The following is a 23,007-nucleotide window of genomic DNA, read 5'->3' on the forward strand; positions in this document are numbered from 1 at the left end:
ACTAAGTGTAAATAGAAGGCTATTTTAGATTTTAGAAATGCTGTTTTAGAATAAGTGTAAATAGATGTAAATAGTAGTTAGATGCAATTTATACTTAGTGCAAATAAAGGCAGATACCATTTTCACCTCAGTGTATTGTAGTATATTATAAAACATTATGCAATAATAACAACATATTCAGTGTATTCAGTACTGCCTTATTTGGCTATTACTTGCCCCTCTCCCTAAAGCCCTCCCCATACACCTACCCCTAACCATATTGAATTTGCTAATCAGTAAAGGTGTCCTCGAAGGTCCAAAAAAGTCATGGTTTTGAGCATGATAAAATGAGCTGTACTTGTCACGGTTGATGTGGACACCACATCCAATTTCAATTCTAGGCCAATTAAATACCCTTTAAAGCCGTTATTTCCCACTATCGAATGCCCATAAGGCATTTTATTTCCACTTGTCGAAATATATTTCCATTTTTCGAATATCTTCTTTTTTTATGTAAAATAAACACCTCTCCAAGCTGATATGCGATGGGAAAAGTGAGAAGAATGAGTTCAGAAAAAGGTCAGTCACGTCAAAAACGAATGCCAACCACCGATCTCTCCACACCACTTCTTCTGTTATCATATGTTATTTTTTGTAATTTTGTCTTGCTCAATCAGACAATGGTGGGTGAAGTTAGTGTAAATAGCCTCTGCTAACAAGATGGGTTATTCATAATTTTTTTTTTTTTAAAATCCATAAAAATTTATTTTAATGTGTTGTTCAAAATAACAAGTTATCGCCCTTTATCTTGCCCACAAATAAAATCTAGTAGGCTAAGGGTTTGTTTACACGACAACTATGTACTAAAAACAGAAACGTTTTTTCTTTGTGTTTTTCGCATTCAGATGGCAACTGAGTCAAAACGATCCACGTTCACGCGGATCCGCAAAAACGACTAAAAACGCTGTATTATGCATGTGAGGCCAGTAGTTGGCGATGTCACTTTGTAAAGAAACACCACGCACCTATTGACTGAACACGTAATACTCATGCGCATGACGTCACAGGTTTCACTAATTCACGTTTTTGTTGCTTACACATAGACGATAACTATATAGTTTAAATTCTGTTTGAAACCAGATTTCACAAGTTTGCGTTTTCAGGCCCCCAAAACATGAATGGCAAAATGCATAAGAAATGCATTTTTTTTTAAGTGTTTTTTTTAAAAAGTGGTGTCATGTAAACGGCCCCTTAATCTCAAATAAAACACCCCCAAAATCTTGCACTCAAATTAACTTTTGCCATTTTGTTTATTTTCATTAAGCATTAGAATATATTTGAATATTTGAAATCAGAAGTATCATTATAGTTATATAAGTATTAGGATTTGTTTGTTTTGTGACATTTTCATAACAATTAAGCACATTTATTATTTCAACTGTAATGCATTTGGTTTTATTTTTGGAGTTTCTTATAATTTCCATTGTTCTCAGAAATGATTATCATTAGATTCTCATCACTGTAATTTAGTCATTTTTACTGCATTACAGTAAAAAAGTATTAAATACAATAATTTTTTTATCTGAATCATCATTAATGAAAGGTCTTACAACATTTGCTACCATGGTAAATTATACTGGTCTTAAAAGCAGGCTTCATTGTCTTTATGCATATAATTTCATATATATATGACCTGGAAATGTTTGTGACAGGTTTTATTCACAGTATCTAAAACATCATGGCACCAAGAAAGCAGCTTTTCGTTCATTCAAGTGTATTTTCATTATTTGTTGTTTTTAATCTGCTCAGCACATGATAGAACATACGGTCAAAAGTTAAGACAGGAGATGAAAATATTTAGCACATTCCAGTGGTGGGTATGTTTGGAATGGATGAGTCAGGCTAACAGAGTCTCCGTGAGAAGTTACTCCTCTGTTTACATGAGCGAGTTTCTCAAATAACTGTGGGATAACAAATTGCTTAACCATCTTTCATTTAAGTAGTAAGTTTAATTGGTAGTTTATAAACTATAGTTACTTTTCCATTAATCTTGATTTCACTGCACTCCACCTACAACATCTAACAAGTAAACGTCACTCTAGTAAAGTTTTTCTGTGTGCCACCAAAACGTCTCTCAGCTGTGACTAGGTTGTGATTAGATTGTATTTTTATGTATATGCAATAAGGAATAAACACAATGTAGAGCTGGCTGACATCACAGGCTCCACCCACCTCATCTCCTTCCTCTGAGTGCTGTGAGAGCTGGTCGTGGTCAATGATCTCCGCCTCGTCCTCCGTAGGCCCGTTCCCGACCCGGACGCCACCGAATTTCTGCGTGCCCTGTTGGGTGAGTCCGGTGGGTGAGCTGGTGCCTGTCTGCTCTAAAGTTTCTAGATTCTCTGCAGGTCTTGCCTCCCTCATCTGGGACTAAATACAAACAAGGTCTGTGTGGCTATCAGCATGCCATGGGCCGCCAGAGTGTTTGCTGTGTCTGGTACGGCTGTTTGGGGCACCTACCAAACACGATGGAGCTATACCTGTCAATCATACAGCAGCCGGCCCTCACAAAAGGTTCAAAAAAGCAGGTTAGCCTAAGGTTCAGCTAATTGCATTTCACATACATTTAAACTAGAATCCTTTGTTCTTTTAATTCAAATTAACATGCATTTTAGTGTCTGAAAACATTACATACAGTTCACACTTAAAGGGATAGTTCACCCAAAAAGTTTAATTCTGTCATCATTTACTCACCCTCAAGTTGTTTTAAACCTGTATGAGTTTCTGTCTTCTGCTGAACACAAAATAAGCTATTTTGAAGAATGTCGGTTACCAAACAGTTGATGGGCCCCATTGACGTACATAGTTATAAAAAAAAAAAAAAAAATTATGGAAATCAATGCGGCCCATCAACTGTTTGGTAACCGACATTCTTCAAAATATCTTCTTTTGTGTTCAGAAGAAGAAAGAAATTCATTCAGGTTTCGATTAACTTGAGGGTTTTGGGTGAACCTTTAAGCATATTCTTTTAAAATATAAAGTGCATGCATAATTATTAGGCAAGTCGATGTTCTGATCATGTTTTTTTCCAAGCACATTTGACTAATTCCAAACCACTTCAATCTTAATAACTACTGTTAATTTAGTATATAATAATTTATAAGTGATATATAATTGTAAACGGGCTGGAATTGAAGGAAAAAAAACACCTTATTTTCAGTTGGTTAGTTAGCAGGTTTTCTTTTACGGGTAAAATGGGCCAAAAGAAAAAATTTAACTCACACTGAAAAGCCCGAAATAGAATAGAATAAAACAGAACATCATAAATGATATCAAAAGTTGACTGGTAAAACAAGAAATCCACACTTTTGGCTGCCACATTTGAAATCTCTGGGGTATTTTTTGTACTTTTAGGGTGGATTTTCAATATTTGGATGGAATACAATATATCAATCCTGCTGAATTCAATAGATTTCCCCCCATTAGAACAAGAGCGGATTCTAGTTCAACATTATGATGGATAAATTTAAGCCTTATTGAGTTTTACTAAAAATCTGTAGAAATGTCTCTGTGCATTATGGTAAAGAGATAAATATCTTTGTTGTTCAGGGCGTCCTTCCACATTAATCCTACAAATATAGCTATTTTGCTAAAATAATAACATCATCATCAATAATCAAGTATTTTATCATTTTGAAAAAACCTGTACTCTCATTGCTAAAACGGTTCTTTGAATGGAAATTATCTGTGACCTGTTTTCTTTTTGTTGGCTATCCTAAACAATCTTCCACCTGCTGTCAATTCTTCAAGCATGGTAGGTGCCCCATTGGGCCAAACCAGAGTTGACCCTTCCTTCACAATCTCATGTGATCCTATCTACAGATGAAAAAAACATGCACAATTCCACTCTATCAAACAGACATACACTGTCGTTCAAAAGTTTGGGATCGTACGACTTTTTAAATGTTTTTAATGTTCTTTTATGCTCACCAAGGCTGCATTCATTTGATTAATGATGCAAAAAAAACAGTAATATTGTGAAATATTATTACAATTTTAAATAACTGTTTTCTATTTCTATGAATATATTATAAAATGTAATGTATTCCTGTGATGAAAGCTGAATTTTCAGCATCATCATTACTCACATAATCCTTCAGAAATAATTCTAATATGATGATTTGCTGCTCAAGAAACATTTATTATTATTATCAATGTTGAAAACAGTTGTGTAATTTTTTTTCAGGATTCTTAGATGCATAGAAAAAAAATGCATTTTTCTGAAATAGAAATATTTTGTAACATACACTACTGTTCAAAAGTTTGGGATCAGTACAAATGTATTTTTTTTGTGGAAATAAATTAATGTTTATTCAGCATTAAAATGAATCAAAAGCAACAGTAAAGACATTTACAATGTTACAAAAGATTATTTTTCAAATAAATGCTGTTCTTTTTAACTTTCTATTCATCAAAGAATCCTGAAAAAGAAAAACTGTTTTCACCAATGATAATAATCAGAAATGTTTCCTGAGCAGCAAATCAGGATACTAGAATGAGTTCTGAAGGATCATGTGACACTGAAGACTGGAGTAATGATGCTGAAAATTCAACTTTGCATCCCTGGAATAAATTAGATTTTAAAATATATTCAAATAGAAAATATAGATAATATGTCACTATATTACTGTTTTTACTGAATTTTGTATCAAATAAATGCAGCCTTGGTGAGCAGAAGATACTTCTTTTAAAAAATCGTACAAATCCCGAACTTTACGGCAGTGAATGTACACACTAACATTCATCTATGAAGAAATTAAGGAAAGGTGTTGTACTTGGCTTTGTCCCATGGCATGCTGTTAAAAAACATCTGAGGAAACACAAAGCTCACAGTCTATAAAACTCCAAACCCCAGTACCAGAGGACTGTGTGTTCATATATTTGTCATAGACAAGAAAATAACAAGCATTCCTTTCAACATTCCACTTAACCCTCTACATTGCAAGCAAATCACTTGCATATGGGAGTACATTTTGAGCTAGGCAAATAAATAATAAAAGTTAGAGGCTAAGAATAAGCGAAGTACAGATATATTTTCATGTGCCTACAGCTGAACGTTTATAGTCTTTACAGTGCAGTTTAGAGTCTTGATATCAGTGGATATGCTCTATATTTGACACTTTTTTAAGGTGTCTTTGTTACAGTGTAATTATATATTTAAGTACTGTGTAATATTAATTAAATACATGTGCTTACTATAGGATTAGGTTTAGGCTTGGTTGAATTTATAGTTATTATAAGTAACTACATGTAACGTGTAAGAAGGACACTGTAAAATAAAGTGTTACCGAATTAGTAGTAGTATTTTATTTGTAGTATTGTTAGTTTTTATAGAAACACCTAATGACAAATTATGTGTTAATCATCACTCCCAGCCCATCATTTCTACCATAAAAAATAAAATAATATATCAAATAATATTGCATCTTTGTAAAAAGATGTGCTATTTTGTGAAGAGAAGCATATTTCAAGTCATTTATACATAAATCATTCATCATTCATGTGTATTTATATAAAGTCTGGCAAGTAAAAATGTAATAGCCAATGGCGATTCTAATGGCAAGGTATGCACATCATGTCCTCTGATTTAATGATATAAAATAAACGAGAAAAAGGAATTTTGGCTGGTTTTGGTTAGAGAAAATAAACATACCAGGTGCTTCCTCCACAGGTACTGACGGCGCAGGACCAAAGTCTTCACCACCAGCATGCATGGCACACACGCCAACGCTATCACCACCAACAGAGACTGAATCCCCGCCTATGCACACATAGAAAGAGATCCCCCAATTATTCAACCAGAACTCTATCCTGTTCTAACCACAATTCTATCTATCTACAACCATTGTTTTGTGTAAATGTGGGCGTTACCTGCCCTCTGTACAGAGGTTTGTTGGTGGGGTCATTGTAGTTGAAAAGAAACATATTGATGAAGGCTATCAGTAGACTGGGAGCATCTTTAGAGATTGCTGCATCGTAAGCAATCCACTTGTAAAAGATGAGCAGGGCAAGATAACCGAACAGACTGCTCATGAACACAATCTCAGGGATGAAACCCAGGAAAATGTTCAGAGGTTTCTTAAAGTACCTGTGAGACACATGGGGAAAAAAAGCTGCAGTTAGAGCAGAAGATAAAACTCTAGTGGCCCTATTTTAACGCTCTAAGCGCATGGTCTAAAGCGCACGGGGCAAGCGAGAGTGTGTCCGAATCCACTTTTACTAGTTAAACGACGGGAAAAATGGTCTAAAAGGACCTATTCTCTTAATGAGTGATGGGTGTGTTTTGGTCGTAACATGCAAAAAAACAGTCAGAGTCTCATCTCCCATTCCCTTTAAACACCAGTTGCGCTCGCGCCATGGCGGATTGCTATTTACATGGGGGAATTTGCAAGCGGAAAAACTGAATGCTTCTCTAGCGAGGAAACGGATCTGCTCGTGCGCGAGGTTAAAGCGCGCAAGTAGACCATCTATGGGAAAAAGTGTACGTGCGTTGTGGACCCGCCTATAGGCGCGCTCAAAATATTGCTCCATTGACTTTAGACCAGGTTTAAGTTGGTCAATGTTGCAGTCTATTTCAGTTACCTCAAAATACCAACGTGCCAACAATGTGCCTGAACACACACCTCGTTTTCAGACCAGCACGCCCATGGGCGCACAAATGGGTGCAAATGCATTTACTATTTAAACAATATAGCAGGACGTGAAAATGATAACTGTCGGGCTGAAACTAGCAAAAAACACTTGCGTTGCGCCTGGTGCTGCATTGGCACACACACACACACACACACACACACATACATTTGGACACACACTTACAGGTGATTGAAGAGAGACAGCGAGACTCCAAACAACATGTGAATTACACCCAGGATTATAGACATCTTCATCTTAAACGAGTTCAGGAACGTCAGCTTATTTGAGGCAATATTCCAGATCTAAGAGAGGGACATTAGTAGAACAGCATTATACCAGCATCTATGTAGTTCACACACAATTTGTTGAAGATAAATGCTTCATTTTTCAATTGAGTTTTAAAGATAGCTATTAGGGAACTGCATTTTTGGCATTTTTAATACTACAGATAAACTGCAGGGTAAAAGTACACAGGAAGAGAAGGTCTCGTTTGTGCTATTTGATTTATTGATCGTTACATGCACATGTAAAAAAAATATTCTCCAGCTTTTTAAGTTTATATTTTGCACTCACAAACAAAATCACCCACTGATTTATTCATTATTTCCACATATGACTTTTCAAATGAACACTCCTGGTGAACACTCCTGTATTTCTTCATATTGCGATTCGAAATACTGTATATTTTGCAGAAAAAGTAAATATCGTAGTGTCAGGTTTTTCCAATATTGTGCAGCCTTAATATCTGTGTCTATTGTATGTGTTTTTGTGTGATGAGGCACATACCGGGTCAATGCCCAGAGGATACGGGCCACCAAACACACCAGGAACAGTAGGGTTTAACTGAAGAACTGAGTTACTATCCAGAGTCTCAAACCTACAAACAAACACACACCGTACAGACAGAAACAGAAGAATCTCAAATTTTTGAATTTTGTCATTAGTTTCATTCTAAATTCAAAATATATTATTTTTAAACTGTTTCACCAATTTAATGCTGTAAACTTACGTCCAGTTTCCCTTAGGGAAAAACATGGGCCGCACACTCCAGCCAGAGCCGAACATGTTGATGGACTTGGAAAAGCAGTCATTATAAATCAACCCGGTGTAGACTGAGAATATCCCCATCAGAAGAACGATATAACGACCTGCAAATATCATGTTAAACATCTACTCACATGCGCACACACACACACACACACACACACACACACACACAAAGACGTGAGATGAAAGAAAGAGATTTATAATATTAGTATATGACTAATTAGTAACTACCTTAGTTAACATGAACTAAGAATGAACAATACTTCTTCAGCATTTATTAATATTAGTTAATATTAATTTCAACATTTACTAATACGTTATTAAAATCAAAGGTTATATTTGTTACAAAGGTACATATATAATGTTAACTAATTAACCTTATTGTAACGTGTTACCAAAATAACTTGAATATGGCTTTATGATTACACTATGATATATTGTTATATTATATAATTGTATGTTAAATACATTGAAACAGAAAGTTAGTTCTGGATATATTGAAAGGCTTGTCTTTTTAAAATGTGAATGTAAAAATGTAAATTTTAAATCCATTAAAAGATCATTATTAACATACACTAACAACTCCATATTTGATTTCGACTTGATATAATCCATCTTTAATGTAAGAATTACTGAGAAGCTGAGACCTCATTGTCACTCTTCTGAGCAAGCAGACGGGTCTCTCTGATGACAAGGTAAAGAGCTGCACATGTCATCAGCACGCCATGACCCATGTCCCCAAACATGACAGCAAACAGGAACGGGAATGTAATGATTGTGTATGGCGCTGCAAGAAACAAACAGAAACAATCCAATCATACAACTGTTAAAAAAACCCTATAATTTATTGATTGAGAAAAATTGGACTGCAGATTGCTTAACTAAATGGTAAAGCTATGGTTATTTACATAATATAATACAAAATATTTTTTTTCATAAATGCATAAGAATTACCTGGGTTGATCTCTCGGTAGGTTCCGATGCCGTAAGCATCCACAATGTTTTGGAACCCTGAGGTGAACTTGTTGGTCTTGTTGAAAGTTGGTGGAGTCTGTTTGGTCTGCATTCGGTTTAAGATGGAGGGAACTGTGGAGCCACTCCGTTCCTACATGAATAAAATTGTGATTAAATTGACAGTTTTATTACTGAGGTATTACCTTTTCATTGTACACTGCCAATAACATCAACTCATTCTGTATTAGCAATATTTTCACATTTAAGTATAATAGTAAAAAAGTGATGTAAACTATGAAATAACACAAATGGAAATACAATCAACTTCATGAGTGTCATGATCATGACTTGTTTTAGCATAAGCCTGTAGATTTACAGGTTTTTAATATCATAAGAAAAGTATGTATGCTGTCCGAGCTTTTGACTTGAAGTGAATATGCAAAGCATATTGTTTTCTTGCTTTCATTTGTGGATTGAACGACTAAAATAAATCATATCTCAGTGGTCGAAATCATCATGAATGAATAATACTCACCGTTCCCCTCCGCAGAGCGAATTGAATGGAATCGAGGTCAGAAACGGGGCACCAGACCTCAGCGATCAAACATTTCTGAGTAACATCGATATTACAGAGGTTCAAAGTGTGATAAATGGCCTTCATCTTCCTCACTTTGATGAACCACACACGTATGGTTTTCGCAGCGGCCTGCAAAACCCTCTGCCGGTGGTCTTCTGTTTGATTCAGTACCTATATGATTGAACACAGCAAACACTGTATGATTAGGGCATTTAATGCTATTTTTGCATGAATTTAAAGGTAATCAACAAAATTGAGTTGAGACAAAGAGAACCACAGTTGGACTGTGGCATACCATCTGGAGGTCATCAATGCGGGTGTTGACACCCGCTGCCATTTCTTTCCTCTCCTGAGGGGTTTCAGGGCACGGGTACAGAGATGCACGGAACCTGGCGACCAGTTTAAAATGTTTGATTACCATTGGATAAAATGATAAGAATAATTCAGAAAAGACCCTGCTACATACCCTTCACAGATCTTCTTCACTCTGTTCTTCAGCTGGTCTCCTTGGAAGAAGATGATAAACACGGATTTGTGCACCTGATCACCCTGTGACAAACAAAGACCCATTTGATCAATATTTTATCACACTTGTAAATAAAATGTCAAATTCAGACATCCCAACTGACTTAATCACTAAATAATTCAGAATAAGAATAGAGACTGACTGTTGTGGGGTCCTCAAGAGGGTCCTCAATCTCTGCCTGACGTAAAAAGACATTTCCACGGCAGACTCTCCACAGCATCCTTTCAAACGTGGGGATTCTCTCACGGTTTATAACCCCAGCCACAAACCTACAGGGTAAACAAACCTGTATTATCAACAGAGTACTTACTAAAATCAATGCAAATCTGTTTAAGAAAACTCTGATTCTGAATTCTCTTCTAATAATACATTACGAAAGACACATATTGTGCGCATATTGTGATCTCTTTGAATAGATAAAAGCTCTGATAAACAAAAAGGCTTGCCCACAACTGTACAAGAGTACTTACATCAGTAGGTAGCTTATGCACCAATTCCATTTTTTTCTTTTACAGTAATTCCAGTGAAAATCACTTTTTTAAATCCTAAACCCACTATCATCATTTTTTTTTAAATATGTTCTAAAAAATTAAATCTTAATTCCAAACAATAAAAGTTAATTCTTATGAACTCTGCAGTGACCAAATTCTTAAACAGCAACAGAAAACAGTGAACAGAAAGAAAATTAAATTATTCACTGATAATCTCACCCCCAAAATTCTCAAATTCTATTATAAATAGTAAAACACTAAATATTATTAATATATAAAAATAAAAATATCATTTTTTCTAGAGAGCTGGTGCTGTCAAAAAAATAATTAATAATTGAATGATGAATGGAATGATGAAATTCCAGAAAACATCTAAATTGTCACACTAGGGTGGCTGTTGTAAAGATCGCATGACAAAGGAGAATCAAAAATCAGAACAATATTTCTCAACAACACAACTACAGTAGGAGCATGCAGGAGTAAAGATAATCATAGAAAACAACCACATTAAACAGATGATAACCAACAAACTCAGAGTGCAAACTAAGGGCTAGCTATACAGGGAACAAACAAAAGAAACTAAACGAGACACAGGTGCAAATCATAGGTAACCATAGAAACTAAGGGACATAATCAATAACCTAGGAAACAGAAACTAGGAGAAACAGGGGGTTCGTCTCTCTCAATCAATTCCCAAGCTTCCGGCGACATGACAACATCCTCATTGTACAACATCACAACTGGTTTTTATGAACAACAGCAGAACTGATATATTTCTGATATTACTTTTTAATGTTATTTAAAGTACATTATGATACATAATTTTCTAGTTACATATACATGCAACATTTTACCCATAAATGCATTATAAATGTTAGCTAGATTTTGTTCGTTAACTGTCTAGTGGTGTATCTTTATTCTGAAATATAATTCAATTTTTTATAATTAAAAAAACATCTATCGTGTGTCATTATGTGTAGGGAGTGGGTTGACGTGATTTATGTTTCGCGCATCAGAAATTCCGTTAAGGAAACATAGTGACTATCAATGCTCACTGGTTTTCACATTGCATTGTGGGACTTTTTAGTGAGCGAACGTTTCAGTGCACTGGTACATTTTTGTGACTCCCTGATCAGTGCCCTGACTACTGAACTAGGGAGCTGATTGAGACGCAGTCAGCGACAAACGGAAACAGCACAGAGTATCTCAAATTAAAGTCCACATAACATAACATGATACATAGAAGACACATTTTTTCAGGCAGTTGACGAGCGAGTCTTGTAAGCTATTGTATTTCCACCTGCCTTTACCACATATGTCGTTTATTATGTTATTGGCTTAATTTAATAATAATGTATTATTATATACAATAATTATATTGTAATAAAACTTATATACTTAATATCAGGGATGGGCTATTTCGTTCTAGAGGTCCTGCAGAGTTTAGCTCAACCAACCCTGATAAAAACTCAACTGCCTGTAACTTTCTAGTAACCCTGAAGACCTTGTTTAGCTTGTTCAGGTGTGTTTGATTAGGGTTGGACAGTGGCACTCCAAGGACCGAAATGGCGCATCCCTGCTTACTTGTATGCATTTTTTTGTTTTGTTATTAAAATATAAGTTGTTGCAATGGTATCAAAATTGATATCAAGAATTGTGAATTGCACTAGAACTCACCCCAGTCGCAGTGGGGCACCTCGGCCAGCCTCACTGGGGTCCAGCAGAGATGACGATTCTTCCAACAGATTAGGATCCTCCATCTAAAAAGAGTCCGGCAGAATTATATGTTAGGATCAGAGGTGGTTTAGATGTAAAATTTTAAAGTGGATTTGAAAGACCTTTCCACTGTAGTGGAACAAAGGGTTGACTAACACCTCAAAGGGTCTTGAGTTTTTTTAGTTACTCTCAGTGGATTGCTTTCACATTGCCAGAGAGGACAGGCTTACCTCATCAAAAAACTGCTGGGTACGTCTGAGGATATGCTTGAGTTCGGTCAGTTCTAGAAAGTTCTTCTTCAGGGCCTCTTGATTAGTGTTGATCTCCTTCAGCTCATTCTCCAGCTTCTCAAAGGTTGCCTGGCGATCAAAAATATAAGTTAAAAACATCAATCGAAAATATTAATATTAATATATACCCAAAGTCTAACATAACCAAGAGTAAAATTACCTCAAGGTCAATCATGTCTCGTGGGAATGGAACTTCAGGATTCTCACCAGTGTCCATAGTTGGAATGTTGGCTTTCTTAATCTCCTTCTCAACAAACCCTGCAGAACATGACACCAGCAGTGATGTATAATAATATTTAATAATTCCTTCTCTTTTACTATTTTTCAGAGGGTGAAGGGTGAATTTTTTTGTCTTGTTTAGTGGTGGATCTTGCCATAAGCAATCTAGGCCTTAAGCAGCAGCGTTTATGGCTGACCCCTTCCCCACCGAAAAAATTGTATACAAAGTAGGGTAAAACAGAGCTAAAAGTTAAAGTGTGCAGAGTTAAAGGGCAGGTTTTATTTTATTTTCCTCTAATATAATCCACTAGATGGAATAAAAAAATCATTGCACCACTTTCCACTTTCATCCACGTTGCACTATGTGGAAATTTTGGACATGATCTACTATTTAGTGTTTTTTTTCTTTAGATTTATGTAGCAAATGATAATCATTAAAATAACCACATACAGTACATTTTGTTTTTCATTTTTGTTTATAATTCATTTTTAAAGCAGTGCAAGAATCTTTATGAATATATTTTTTAATATTTTAAATAAAATTATTTATTTGAATAAAGTAAATAAAATAAAAAGTATTTATCAAAATAAACAGAATATGGTAAAAACTTTGCTGAAGTGACTGTATTTTAGATATTACGCAAAACATATTACTTTAGCTAAAGTATTTGTATCAATACTGCGGTGCTTTTACCAAATTGTAACATAAATGTATGAGATGACGAGAATGGTATAAGGCCCCCCTCACCATTTCATACATTTATATGATTTTTACACAAAACAACTTTTAAGATTTCTTCCCCTTTAAATTCTCCATCAATGTTCAATAAAAAGATATAAATATTTTTTCTGCAGTCATACACTATGAGATTGAGTGAAAAGCACAGTGTGTGCCTTTTAGCCCCATATCATATAATGTAACAGCGTTTAACTAAACATTTATAATTTGATATGTTAATTTTTTCTACCATTTTTTTATATTTTGGTATTTATCTTAAAGGTTCTGTTAGTGATGGTTTAGCGTAGTACACATAAAGGAATATGTGTTCTTTCTGTCACACCTGACTTTGTCCACCATTTTAGCCAATCAGAAACGCTCTGCAGCTATTAAACATTCTGAGGACTCTGGACCGTTACTAGTCTAGGTGTATACAGTGTCCATGTGTTGATCCACTCACTGAGCTTCCTGTCCATCTCCTCACAACGTCTCACTTCATTCACAAACTTCCTCTGAAACACGTTCACATCAGGGTTGAGCTGAAAGAAAGAGGTTTGCACTCATTATCAACAGATATGATAGAGGACAAAATATGACAGAGGAGAGAGCAGAAAGAGAGAGAGAAAGCAAACTGTCTCTACTCACATCTCTGAACTGGACCATTCCCAGCTCTCCCAGTTCACTGACACAGCAATAGGCCGCTTCAGACTGGAGGAAGAGCTGGGCCAGAGTCATCTCCTCACTGCGGAACAACTCCCCCATGATGCTGTAGACCACAGGAACTCACACACGGATCAGAAATCAATCCCACTGGATACTTCCTGTCAGGAGAACAGGAGGACATTTTATGAATGACACAGACATACAGAAAGCAATGATAGATAGATAGATAGATAGATAGATAGATAGATAGATAGATAGATAGATAGATAGATAGATAGATAGATAGATAGACATCATTACTCCAGTCTTCAGTGTCACATGATCCTTCAGAAATCATTTTAATATTCTGATTTGGTGCTAAAGATTTTTCTTTTTTATATGATCAATTAATATTGGTGCCTAATGTTTAATAATGATTCTTATTATTATCAAATTTAACATTTTTGTGGAAATCGTGATACATTTCCCCCCAATATTCATGAATAAAGCTCCATGACCAGCACTTATTTAACCACTTAAACTCTGCAGCATATTTTGAATTTTTTAGAGGATTTGGCATATCTGAATTTAAAAGAGTGTCCTTCCCACATACATTGGAGTAAATAGATAAAAATGGTCTCATTTTACAGAAAACACTCTGAATTTTAACACAGTGGTGGAATATTGCATATATTATATTGTATAAATTCACAATTGTATGATAAACACATATAAAAAGTCATTTTTTGATACTGTTTTTAATTAATATTTTATATATATAAAAAAAAATTTTTGACCTTTTTTTTCTATGTCCCTTTAAAAAGTTTCTTTTGATTCCACTAGGTGGCAGTAAACAGGGGAAAAAAGATTTTTCTTGATATCACCTTCTAAAAAAAAGTTATTGAGATTTATCTGAAAGGAGTCACTGGTGTCTCCAAGTCTACTTTTACGGTGTACATTTTTTATTTCTGAAACAAAAGAGCATACCTGAATTTAAAAGAGCGTCCTACCCACATACATTGGAGTAAATGGAAAAAAATGGTCTCATTTTACAGGAAACACTCTAAATTTTAACACAGTGGTGGAATATTGCATATATATTTATTGTATTTATTAAAAATTTTATGATAAACAAGGATAAAAAGTCAGATTTTGATTAATTTAAAAAAAAAAGTTTTTATTTGAGTCTGTAATTTAGGACCTGTTTGGTGTATTTCCCTGCAGAAGGTTTCTTTTGAATCATCTAGGTGGCAGTGAATAGACAAAAAAAGAATGATCTTTCTATCCCCTTCTTAACAAAAGTTATTGAGATTTAACTGAAAGGAGTCACTAGCGTCTCCAAGTCTACATTTACAGTCTCCATTTTTGATTGCTAAAAGAATTGTGAATACCTGAATTTAAAAGAGCGTCCTACCCACATACATTGGAGTAAATGGATAAAAATGGTCTCATTTTACAGAAAACACTCTACATTTTAACCCAGTGGTGGATAATGTCATATATTTTATTGTATTTATTCACAATTCTATGATAAACAAGGATGAAAAGTCAGATATTGATTAATTTTTAAAAAAAAGTTTTTATTTGAGAGTCTGTAATTTAGGACCCGTTTGGTGTATTTCCCTGCGGAAGGTTTCTTTTGAATCATCTAGGTGGCAGTGAATAGACAAAAAAAGAATGATCTTTCTATCCCCTTCTTAACAAAAGTTATTGAGATTTAACTGAAAGGAGTCACTAGCGTCTCCAAGTCTACATTTACAGTCTCCATTTTTGATTGTTAAAAGAATTGGGAATACCTGAATTTAAAAGAGCGTCCTACCCACATACATTGGAGTAAATGGATAAAAATGGTCTCATTTTACAGAAAACACTCTACATTTTAACCCAGTGGTGGATAATGTCATATATTTTATTGTATTTATTCACAATTCTATGATAAACAAGGATGAAAAGTCAGATATTGATTAATTTTTAAAAAAAAGTTTTTATTTGAGAGTCTGTAATTTAGGACCCGTTTGGTGTATTTCCCTGCGGAAGGTTTCTTTTGAATCATCTAGGTGGCAGTGAATAGACAAAAAAAGAATGATCTTTCTATCATCTTCTTAACAAAAGTTATTTAGCTTTAATTGAAGAAAGGCAATGTCTTCTCTGAAGTCTCCACGTTTACTCCATAAACCCAAATTATTCAAAGTGCAAAAACAGGCTTATTACCTGTAAAATACTATTTTTACCATGTTACATTTGACAAGAGAATAAACACTTTATCACCTAACTTAACCCATGTCATGTAATATATTAACAAAATAATGAAAAGTAGCAGAAAGTAGCAGTTCTTGTATTTTATTATACATAAAGATAATAAACTCCAAGAAAATAAATTAAATGTTTTAGAGAAAAATGTGCAAAAAACAGTGCAAAAACACAATATACTAATCTAAGATATAAAATAACTATATACAGCACATAGTAACTATAAAGAGTCAACAAGTTACTATAGAAGAAAAAGAAAAAAGGACACAAGTTTTTGTTTTTTGCAAACGTTGAAATATTGCAATAGTTGACGGAACTGCACATTATCCAGACGAGTGTCCATCAGTGTGCCATTTTCTAAAACAGTTTCTAGATGGCACCAAGCACAATGGTACATTGCACTTTGTACAGTACAATGGAGTCTTTACTTTGAGGCCTGAAAGTTTGCACAAAGCACAAATTCTCCTCCCACTTGCGGCATCTGACCCAAAGTACTCCGGACAACATTGCTCACCTGCTGCGGCAGATGTGGACGGCTCCGGGGCATGCGATGTGGACGGCTCCGGGGCATGCGATGTGGACGGCTCCGGGGCATCTGAGGTGCTGGATTGTGTAGCCAGCTCAGACACAAGCCTCTCCCTAAATTCCTTCTGGCTGAGTGGACTTTTGTTCTGGGATTTGCAGTGGTGCTGGTGCAGAATGAAACAGTTTACTACTGCAATGTCGACAAAATGGAAAAAAAAAGTCTTGTACCATTTCTTCGTTTTGTGCAGGACATTATAGTACCCGATGAGGGCATCCGACAGATCCACACCTCCCATGTGTTTATTGTAGTCCTTCACTGCTGCTGGAATCGGGACACTGTGCCTTTCCCATACACCTTCGGGACTCTTGACACGCCTGAGGACCTCATCACCATCATATGCCTTGTGCATTGTTGAACACATAGTCACCTCTCTTGTGTCCATCCACTTTACAAAGAGAAGCTTCCCGTCTCGAAGCCATCGAATGGTTCCCCTTTGGGCTCTGCGGCTGATGTCATTCGCCTTGGTTTTGGGGAAGCCCCGCCGGTTGGTCCGTATAGTGCCACACGCCAGAGTCTTCTTGGCAAGCAAGTCCGTAAAAAGGCATGGGCTCGTATAGAAATTGTCCATAAAAAGCTGGTAGCCTTTGCCGAGAAGTGACAGATCCAGAAGCTGCATTACAGAATCATAACTGAGCCCTTTTCCAGTGGCCAGGGAAGATTTGCCTTCATAAACGAAGAAGTTCCATGTGTAACCACAGGCAGAATCAGCCAGCACGAAGAGTTTGTAGCCCCACTTGGTCGGCTTGTCTTTCATGTACTGCTTGATGCCGATTCGCGCCCTTGAAGCCACCATCCTCTCATCCACTGCTAGCTGTCTGTCTGGATGGAAATAGGTTTTGCATGCCAAGACGATGTCATTGTACAGGGGCTTGATCTTGTGAAGTCTGTCGTAGGCTTCAGTTCCCACTTTTCTTGAGTTGTCTCGATCATCCTCAGGATTGCTAAGATGCAGGTTCCAAGAAATGGCCTGAAATCTGGACCTTGACATGACCGATTTTGGGAATGGTAGGCGATAAATTTCTTTACCAGACCAGTAATCAACGATGTTTTTTGCACCGAGGAGCCCCATGTAGATGACAAGTGCGATGTACTGATACAGTTCGTGTGCATTCAAAGGCAACCAAAGGAAACGTTTTCCAGCCTCCGCCCGCATTTGTGCAAAGGTGTTGGTGTTCTTCACAATGGTTTCCACCACAGAGCCTGTAAAGAAGAGCTGAAAGAGCTGCAGAGGGGAATAGATCCTGTCCATTACAAGCTGCGCTCCTGGGTTTCTTTTTGGGAGGAAATTTGGCAGCGCTGGAACCTCATCCTCCACACTGCAGTCATTCCACCTTTCTGTGCCATCATCCTCAGACATCGCACTTGCTGACCTTTTTGTCCCCTGTACATGAGACCTCCCTCTGGTTTGCTTGCTGGCAGTTCCAGCTCTTTGTGGCCTCACAGAATCACCAACAGAGGATGTGGGCGTCTTGGAGGTATGAGGTCGGGAAACAACCTCCTTGCTGCTGGTGCATGGCAAATCTGGCTGCCACTCTTCCTCACTGTCCAGACTGCAAAACAAAATACATTTATAAATCCGCATTGCTATTTAGAAATGCATGCTGATATTACATGCACAAAAATAATTCACATATGCACATGACAGATACAAGAATATAACTTGCATATCCACATAAGATACACAAATAAATGTGCATTCAAATATGAATGCAACAGAAACATGTAGAACGCATTTTATGTATAGATTACAAAAAAAATGTAAATAAAAAAAGCTGCACATATGCATGCCATAGTTCAAATAAGCTTGGGAGTATTTGCTTTTGACATACACACATGCATCAATGCAAGTGATGAACAAACGCGTGCAAAACTAAAAATATGCATGTCAAATTATTTTAGCACATGTGGGTGCAACTGCAAAAAAGCACAAAATGCTTGCAAAAGCTCCCAAGCTTATTTTATCATTGCATGCATATGTTTTTAGGTGAAAAAAATGCTCAAATACTCATGCACAAACATGTATGCGACACACACAAAAAAATCCGCACGTGCTTAGTTAGCAAAACCACCCATGCTATTCTGAATTAGCGCGTGCATGGGTTATAATATTTCTCGATATCTTTTGCATGCATATTTTGTATTGTTGCATGCATTTGTTCATGAAATACACAAATACAATGTTTAGAAGTTCGAAATGGGTACTTACGCAATGCATGCATATGTTTTTAGGTGAAAAATTCTCAAATACTCATGCACAAACACGCGACACACTAAAAAAAAATCTGCATGTGCTTGCTAACTAAACCACCCATGCGATTCTGAATCATCGCGTGCATGGGTTATAATATTTCTCGATGTCTGTTGCATACATATTTTATACTGTTGCATGCATATTTTGTATTGTTGCATGCATTTGTTCATGAAATACACAAATACAACGTTTATAAGTTCGAAATGGGTACTTACTCAAATTCAGGATCTTCGCCCGCATTGTAGGCTGCTTGTCTAACGGAGTCAAAACTTCCATCACTGCAAGTTTCAGTATCACTCTCTCGATCAAGCTCTGCCAAAACAGCCTCCACACCGACAAAAAACTTTCTTGAAGCCATTGTTCAAAAACAAACACTCCAATCAGTCCTAAAAAGCACGCAATAACTCGAAAAACCAATATCCAACCTGTCACTAACCACGCCAAACTCATCTGCTCTGATTGCTGTCAGCCGCTGGAAATTCATAAAGACGACCCGCCTCCTAAACTTTGCAAAGGGAGATCTCGGGCTCTGATTGGTCTACAATCATGATCGACATGTCTATCGGTCACTAAAAAGCTCACCTTTTTTGACGTATGACGCAATACGTGATGACGTCATCAGACATCGCGCCTGATAGAGACGATCCACTAAAAGGATTTATCTGCATCGCATGTTTTGATCTGGACATCGGTGACATATTACAGTGTCAGTTGGCCATGCATGCTCACAGACATGTGAAAATACTCTCATTTTGAAGAAAACAACCTAAGGAACGAGCTGATATAGCGTTTGTGGCTAGTAACTCCACACGGAGTAAGTGATCCGAGCAGGAAAATGACTCATGTGTTTACTTGTTCAAAAGAATCGATTCAGTTTTTGTGAATCTTTTGATAATAATGTTACTGTAAATTGTTGGATCGATGAAATAAACTACACAGTGATATTCTTGAGAGTGAGAGCTTTCATTTGATATATGACTTGTCTATTATTGGTGAGTTTATGTGATAGAAATATTAAATTTAATATCGCTCATACCATTTTTTCAAGGGGGGGTCGTTGCGGGGGGGTCGAATTTAGACCTTATTATCTTCTTCTATGTAACATAAATGCAAAAGTGATGGGGATTTCCTGAAAGCTGAGGTTCTAAGCTTTCAAACAATACCATATATATTTATGTTTGTGATGCACAACTTAGAGATTTTTTAAAATGATTATGATGATGCAATTTTGGACCCACCGGTGGGTCCGCGGTTGGCCGCAGAGTTAGAGTGGTTAATAAATAAATAATCTTTTGTAGCATTATAAATGTCTTTATTATCACTTTTGAACAATTTAATGCTGAATAAATGAATTAATTTTATAACTGCAGCAATGGAGAGCATAAGAGACTTCTTTCAAAAACATTTTAAAAAATCCAAATTAATTATTCCAAACTTTTGACCAGTCATTGGCAGTTATAATGAATTAATTATATGAATTATTTAAATTCAATTTTATTATAATTCTACCTTAATAGATTCAAATGCAGGCTTTCACAAAATTAACTGAACATTTGACATTTATTTTGATATCCACAAATTGTTTAGCGGACTGAAATAAAGCAATGAAAGTAATGACCATTACACTTTCTCGAATGATTCAAAAACCGAGGCTGCTTCTCTTCTCGTAAGAGAAACTCTGGGCTGGGCACAGCATCTCTCGCATCTCAAAGAGCCGATTGGCTGAAAGCTCAGCATCCTTTCTGAATGGCTGATGAACTCAACACCCCTCGCATCTCTAAGAGGTGATTGGCTAAGAGCCTCAACAACGCTCGCATCTCTGCGAGCTGATTGGCTGATGCCTCAACATCTCTCACATCTCTACCGCACTGTCCTTCAGCTCTGAAGGACGCCATTACGCGCTCCTCTATCTATTGCTAACACTCATTTTTATCAGAGTTTTGTCACATCATATAATATACTAACAGATTCCGGCACTTGTGAAATGTCTAATACATGCTTCATTTGTAAGATGTTCATTTTTGTTTAATAAGGCTACAGTGAATAATTTTGCCATCATCCCAAAATGTATTATTTAAATAGACCAGTTAGAGAAATAACACTCATGTAGTCGCATTTTCAGCAAAATTAAGTAAAACATTAATTCCTAATTGTACAAATGAACGCAAGAATTAAACAGTAAGTTAATATGCTCTGGAACGCAGATTTTACAATTCACTATAATAACTAAATGCTGTTATCTATGTATTCTTTCACACGAATATAACATAACAGTGTAACCATAATCACAATCAGAGCAAATATTAATATATTTACCAATGCTTTGACAGACAGATTAGATTCAAGCATCACCTTCTCATTCCAGCGACCACAAATTAAATGGCTTTTATGTCTTATATACATATAGTGGAAGTGTTAAAAGTGTGTAGAGGAAAAAAAAAATCACAAATATGTAAAAGATAAACGCTCTCACCGTCCTCGATGTCTTCAGAGATCACTTCACCTCTGCGTCTGCGATGATGATCAGACGTGCTACGTGACGTCACGCCTGCTGCTGCTGTCAGGGTCACGTGATTTCCTTTTCTGTGTACATTTATGTATTGTCCCTTTTGGTTATGAACAATGTTTATACATTGGTTTATTATTATTATATTTTAAATGTTGGTTGTTCTTATTAACGTGTGCTTCTGCTATTAAAACCAACCCTTGGGAATAAGAGTTGGTATAGCCTTCTGTAGTACATTGTATTGATAAAATAAGAGGTTAAGTGTATAAGATGAATCACCATTACTGAAATTATTTAGGGAACATGATTTGATATCTTAGAAAGACAAAGATTTTTATACTAGCATATGTTTTCTTTTGGATATCTGACATGACATTCCATAAAAAAAGACAAAATGTATAAACATTTAAAATATATGTAGGCTATACAACATTTGTTAGATAGATCTACGACCTGGGCAAAGCTATTCATTAGCATCCGCATTCATCACGGGACACACACATAAATACAGTATCTGAAGTCTGCTTTTTTTTTCCATGTCATGACAATGCAGACAGGGATAATAATCATTGAGCCCTCCAAAACAGAATGTTGACCATTGGTAAAACATCTACTATAATGTAATATTTGTGATTTAAATATTAATCTAAATATAAATTAATATAATATAATAATATACATAATTTGAACAATTGAAAAGGAAAGTATAATTAAAGGTATTTTATATTTAGAATAACCAATACTGATGGTTAATGCACATCCAGAAATTATGGTTGTACTGTAACCAGAAATATGTATAAGAAAATCGGGTTCTTTTTCGTTTCATATTAACATTTAAAGGTGCTTTGTAGCCAAAAAATTCATACTTTTCTTTACATATACTGCTTCATGGAGCAAAAGAGAGATAGAATTTCTGAGTATTCTCCTTTTGACACTTATGACAATATGTGTCTAAAAGTTCAATAGTTAGCTCTCTGACTATTTAATTATTTAGCCATATGATATAGTGTTTACGGGAACAGACCTTTCCTCTGTGAGATTTGATAAAGACTGAATGATGCAGGTTTGTGTGAAACAGCGAAAGGTGAGAGGGCAGACCTCAGAAGAATGTAGCACAGACTCTGTAATGAACCTCTATATATTTAGAGTCAGAAACTACTGAAGAACCAGAGGTGAGAAACATACAAACGCCTGACAATTCACACTGACCAGCTGAAGCAAGCTGCAAGTCTTTCCTTTGCGTGGCATGGTAACTAAATAAGGCCATTTAAAAGTATTATGAATTTCATTACGTACACCTGTTAACTTATAATGTCAAAGCTTTGATATTTTAGAATTTTATTTAGCACCTGGACAATCAAAGCTCTGAAGATAATGAATACCTTCTCTGGCCCTGTTTACACCTGGTATTAAGATGCGTTTTGGTCGATCGGATTGCAAATGGACGAGGGAAACACATTCCTGTTTGCACCTGGTGTTTTAATCAGTCTCTTTTGTCCACTTTCAGCCACTTCTGTCCTGATTTCTTTGAGGGGAGGGTCTATGGGCGGGTAAATTTGTGTTTT

The 23,007-nt window shown here is 36.0% G+C and overlaps 2 protein-coding genes across 3 annotated transcripts in view; both read right to left on the minus strand.

Moving 5' to 3' along the window:
• atp6v0a1b (ATPase H+ transporting V0 subunit a1b) overlaps positions 1-21,486 on the minus strand; it is a 40,041-nt gene extending 18,555 nt beyond the window's left edge. The window contains exons 1-18 of one of the 2 annotated variants that reach the window (XM_084102343.1): positions 21,410-21,486; positions 13,853-14,028; positions 13,668-13,746; positions 12,431-12,528; positions 12,211-12,339; positions 11,942-12,024; positions 9,916-10,042; positions 9,714-9,796; positions 9,543-9,636; positions 9,206-9,418; positions 8,671-8,821; positions 8,364-8,503; positions 7,679-7,839; positions 7,456-7,546; positions 6,853-6,971; positions 5,908-6,124; positions 5,690-5,797; positions 2,212-2,406 (exon numbers count right to left, since the gene is read on the minus strand). In XM_084102343.1, the coding sequence (XP_083958469.1) occupies positions 2,212-2,406; positions 5,690-5,797; positions 5,908-6,124; positions 6,853-6,971; positions 7,456-7,546; positions 7,679-7,839; positions 8,364-8,503; positions 8,671-8,821; positions 9,206-9,418; positions 9,543-9,636; positions 9,714-9,796; positions 9,916-10,042; positions 11,942-12,024; positions 12,211-12,339; positions 12,431-12,528; positions 13,668-13,746; positions 13,853-13,969 (2,205 nt within the window). In that variant the 5' untranslated portion in view covers positions 13,970-14,028; positions 21,410-21,486. The remainder of the gene's footprint in view (positions 1-2,211; positions 2,407-5,689; positions 5,798-5,907; positions 6,125-6,852; positions 6,972-7,455; positions 7,547-7,678; positions 7,840-8,363; positions 8,504-8,670; positions 8,822-9,205; positions 9,419-9,542; positions 9,637-9,713; positions 9,797-9,915; positions 10,043-11,941; positions 12,025-12,210; positions 12,340-12,430; positions 12,529-13,667; positions 13,747-13,852; positions 14,029-21,409) is intronic. The other variant, XM_084102344.1, reaches the window with a different exon arrangement.
• LOC311075479 (piggyBac transposable element-derived protein 4-like) lies at positions 16,173-19,440 on the minus strand. The gene is made up of 2 exons (XM_084102926.1): positions 19,152-19,440; positions 16,173-18,235 (listed from the first exon to the last, which is right to left on the minus strand). Exons 1-2 carry the CDS (start codon positions 19,292-19,294, stop codon positions 16,423-16,425), a joined length of 1,956 nt encoding a protein of 651 aa, XP_083959052.1. The 5' UTR covers positions 19,295-19,440; the 3' UTR covers positions 16,173-16,422.
• Positions 21,487-23,007: the final 1,521 nt, after the last annotated feature.

The sequence above is a fragment of the Abramis brama genome (assembly GCF_963993115.1).
Source record: "Abramis brama genome assembly, chromosome: 24".
Lineage (NCBI taxonomy): Eukaryota > Metazoa > Chordata > Actinopteri > Cypriniformes > Leuciscidae > Abramis > Abramis brama.

What these genes read in the sequence shown, in the direction of transcription:
- LOC311075479 (XM_084102926.1), bottom strand. Translation starts at nt 19,294, where the DNA reads ATGGCTTCAAGAAAGTTTTTTGTCGGTGTGGAGGCTGTTTTGGCAGAG. An exon ending in GGCGAAGATCCTGAATTTGA is followed by an intron (nt 18,236 to 19,151) that starts GTAAGTACCCAT and finishes TTTGTTTTGCAG; the next exon opens with TCTGGACAGTGAGGAAGAGT.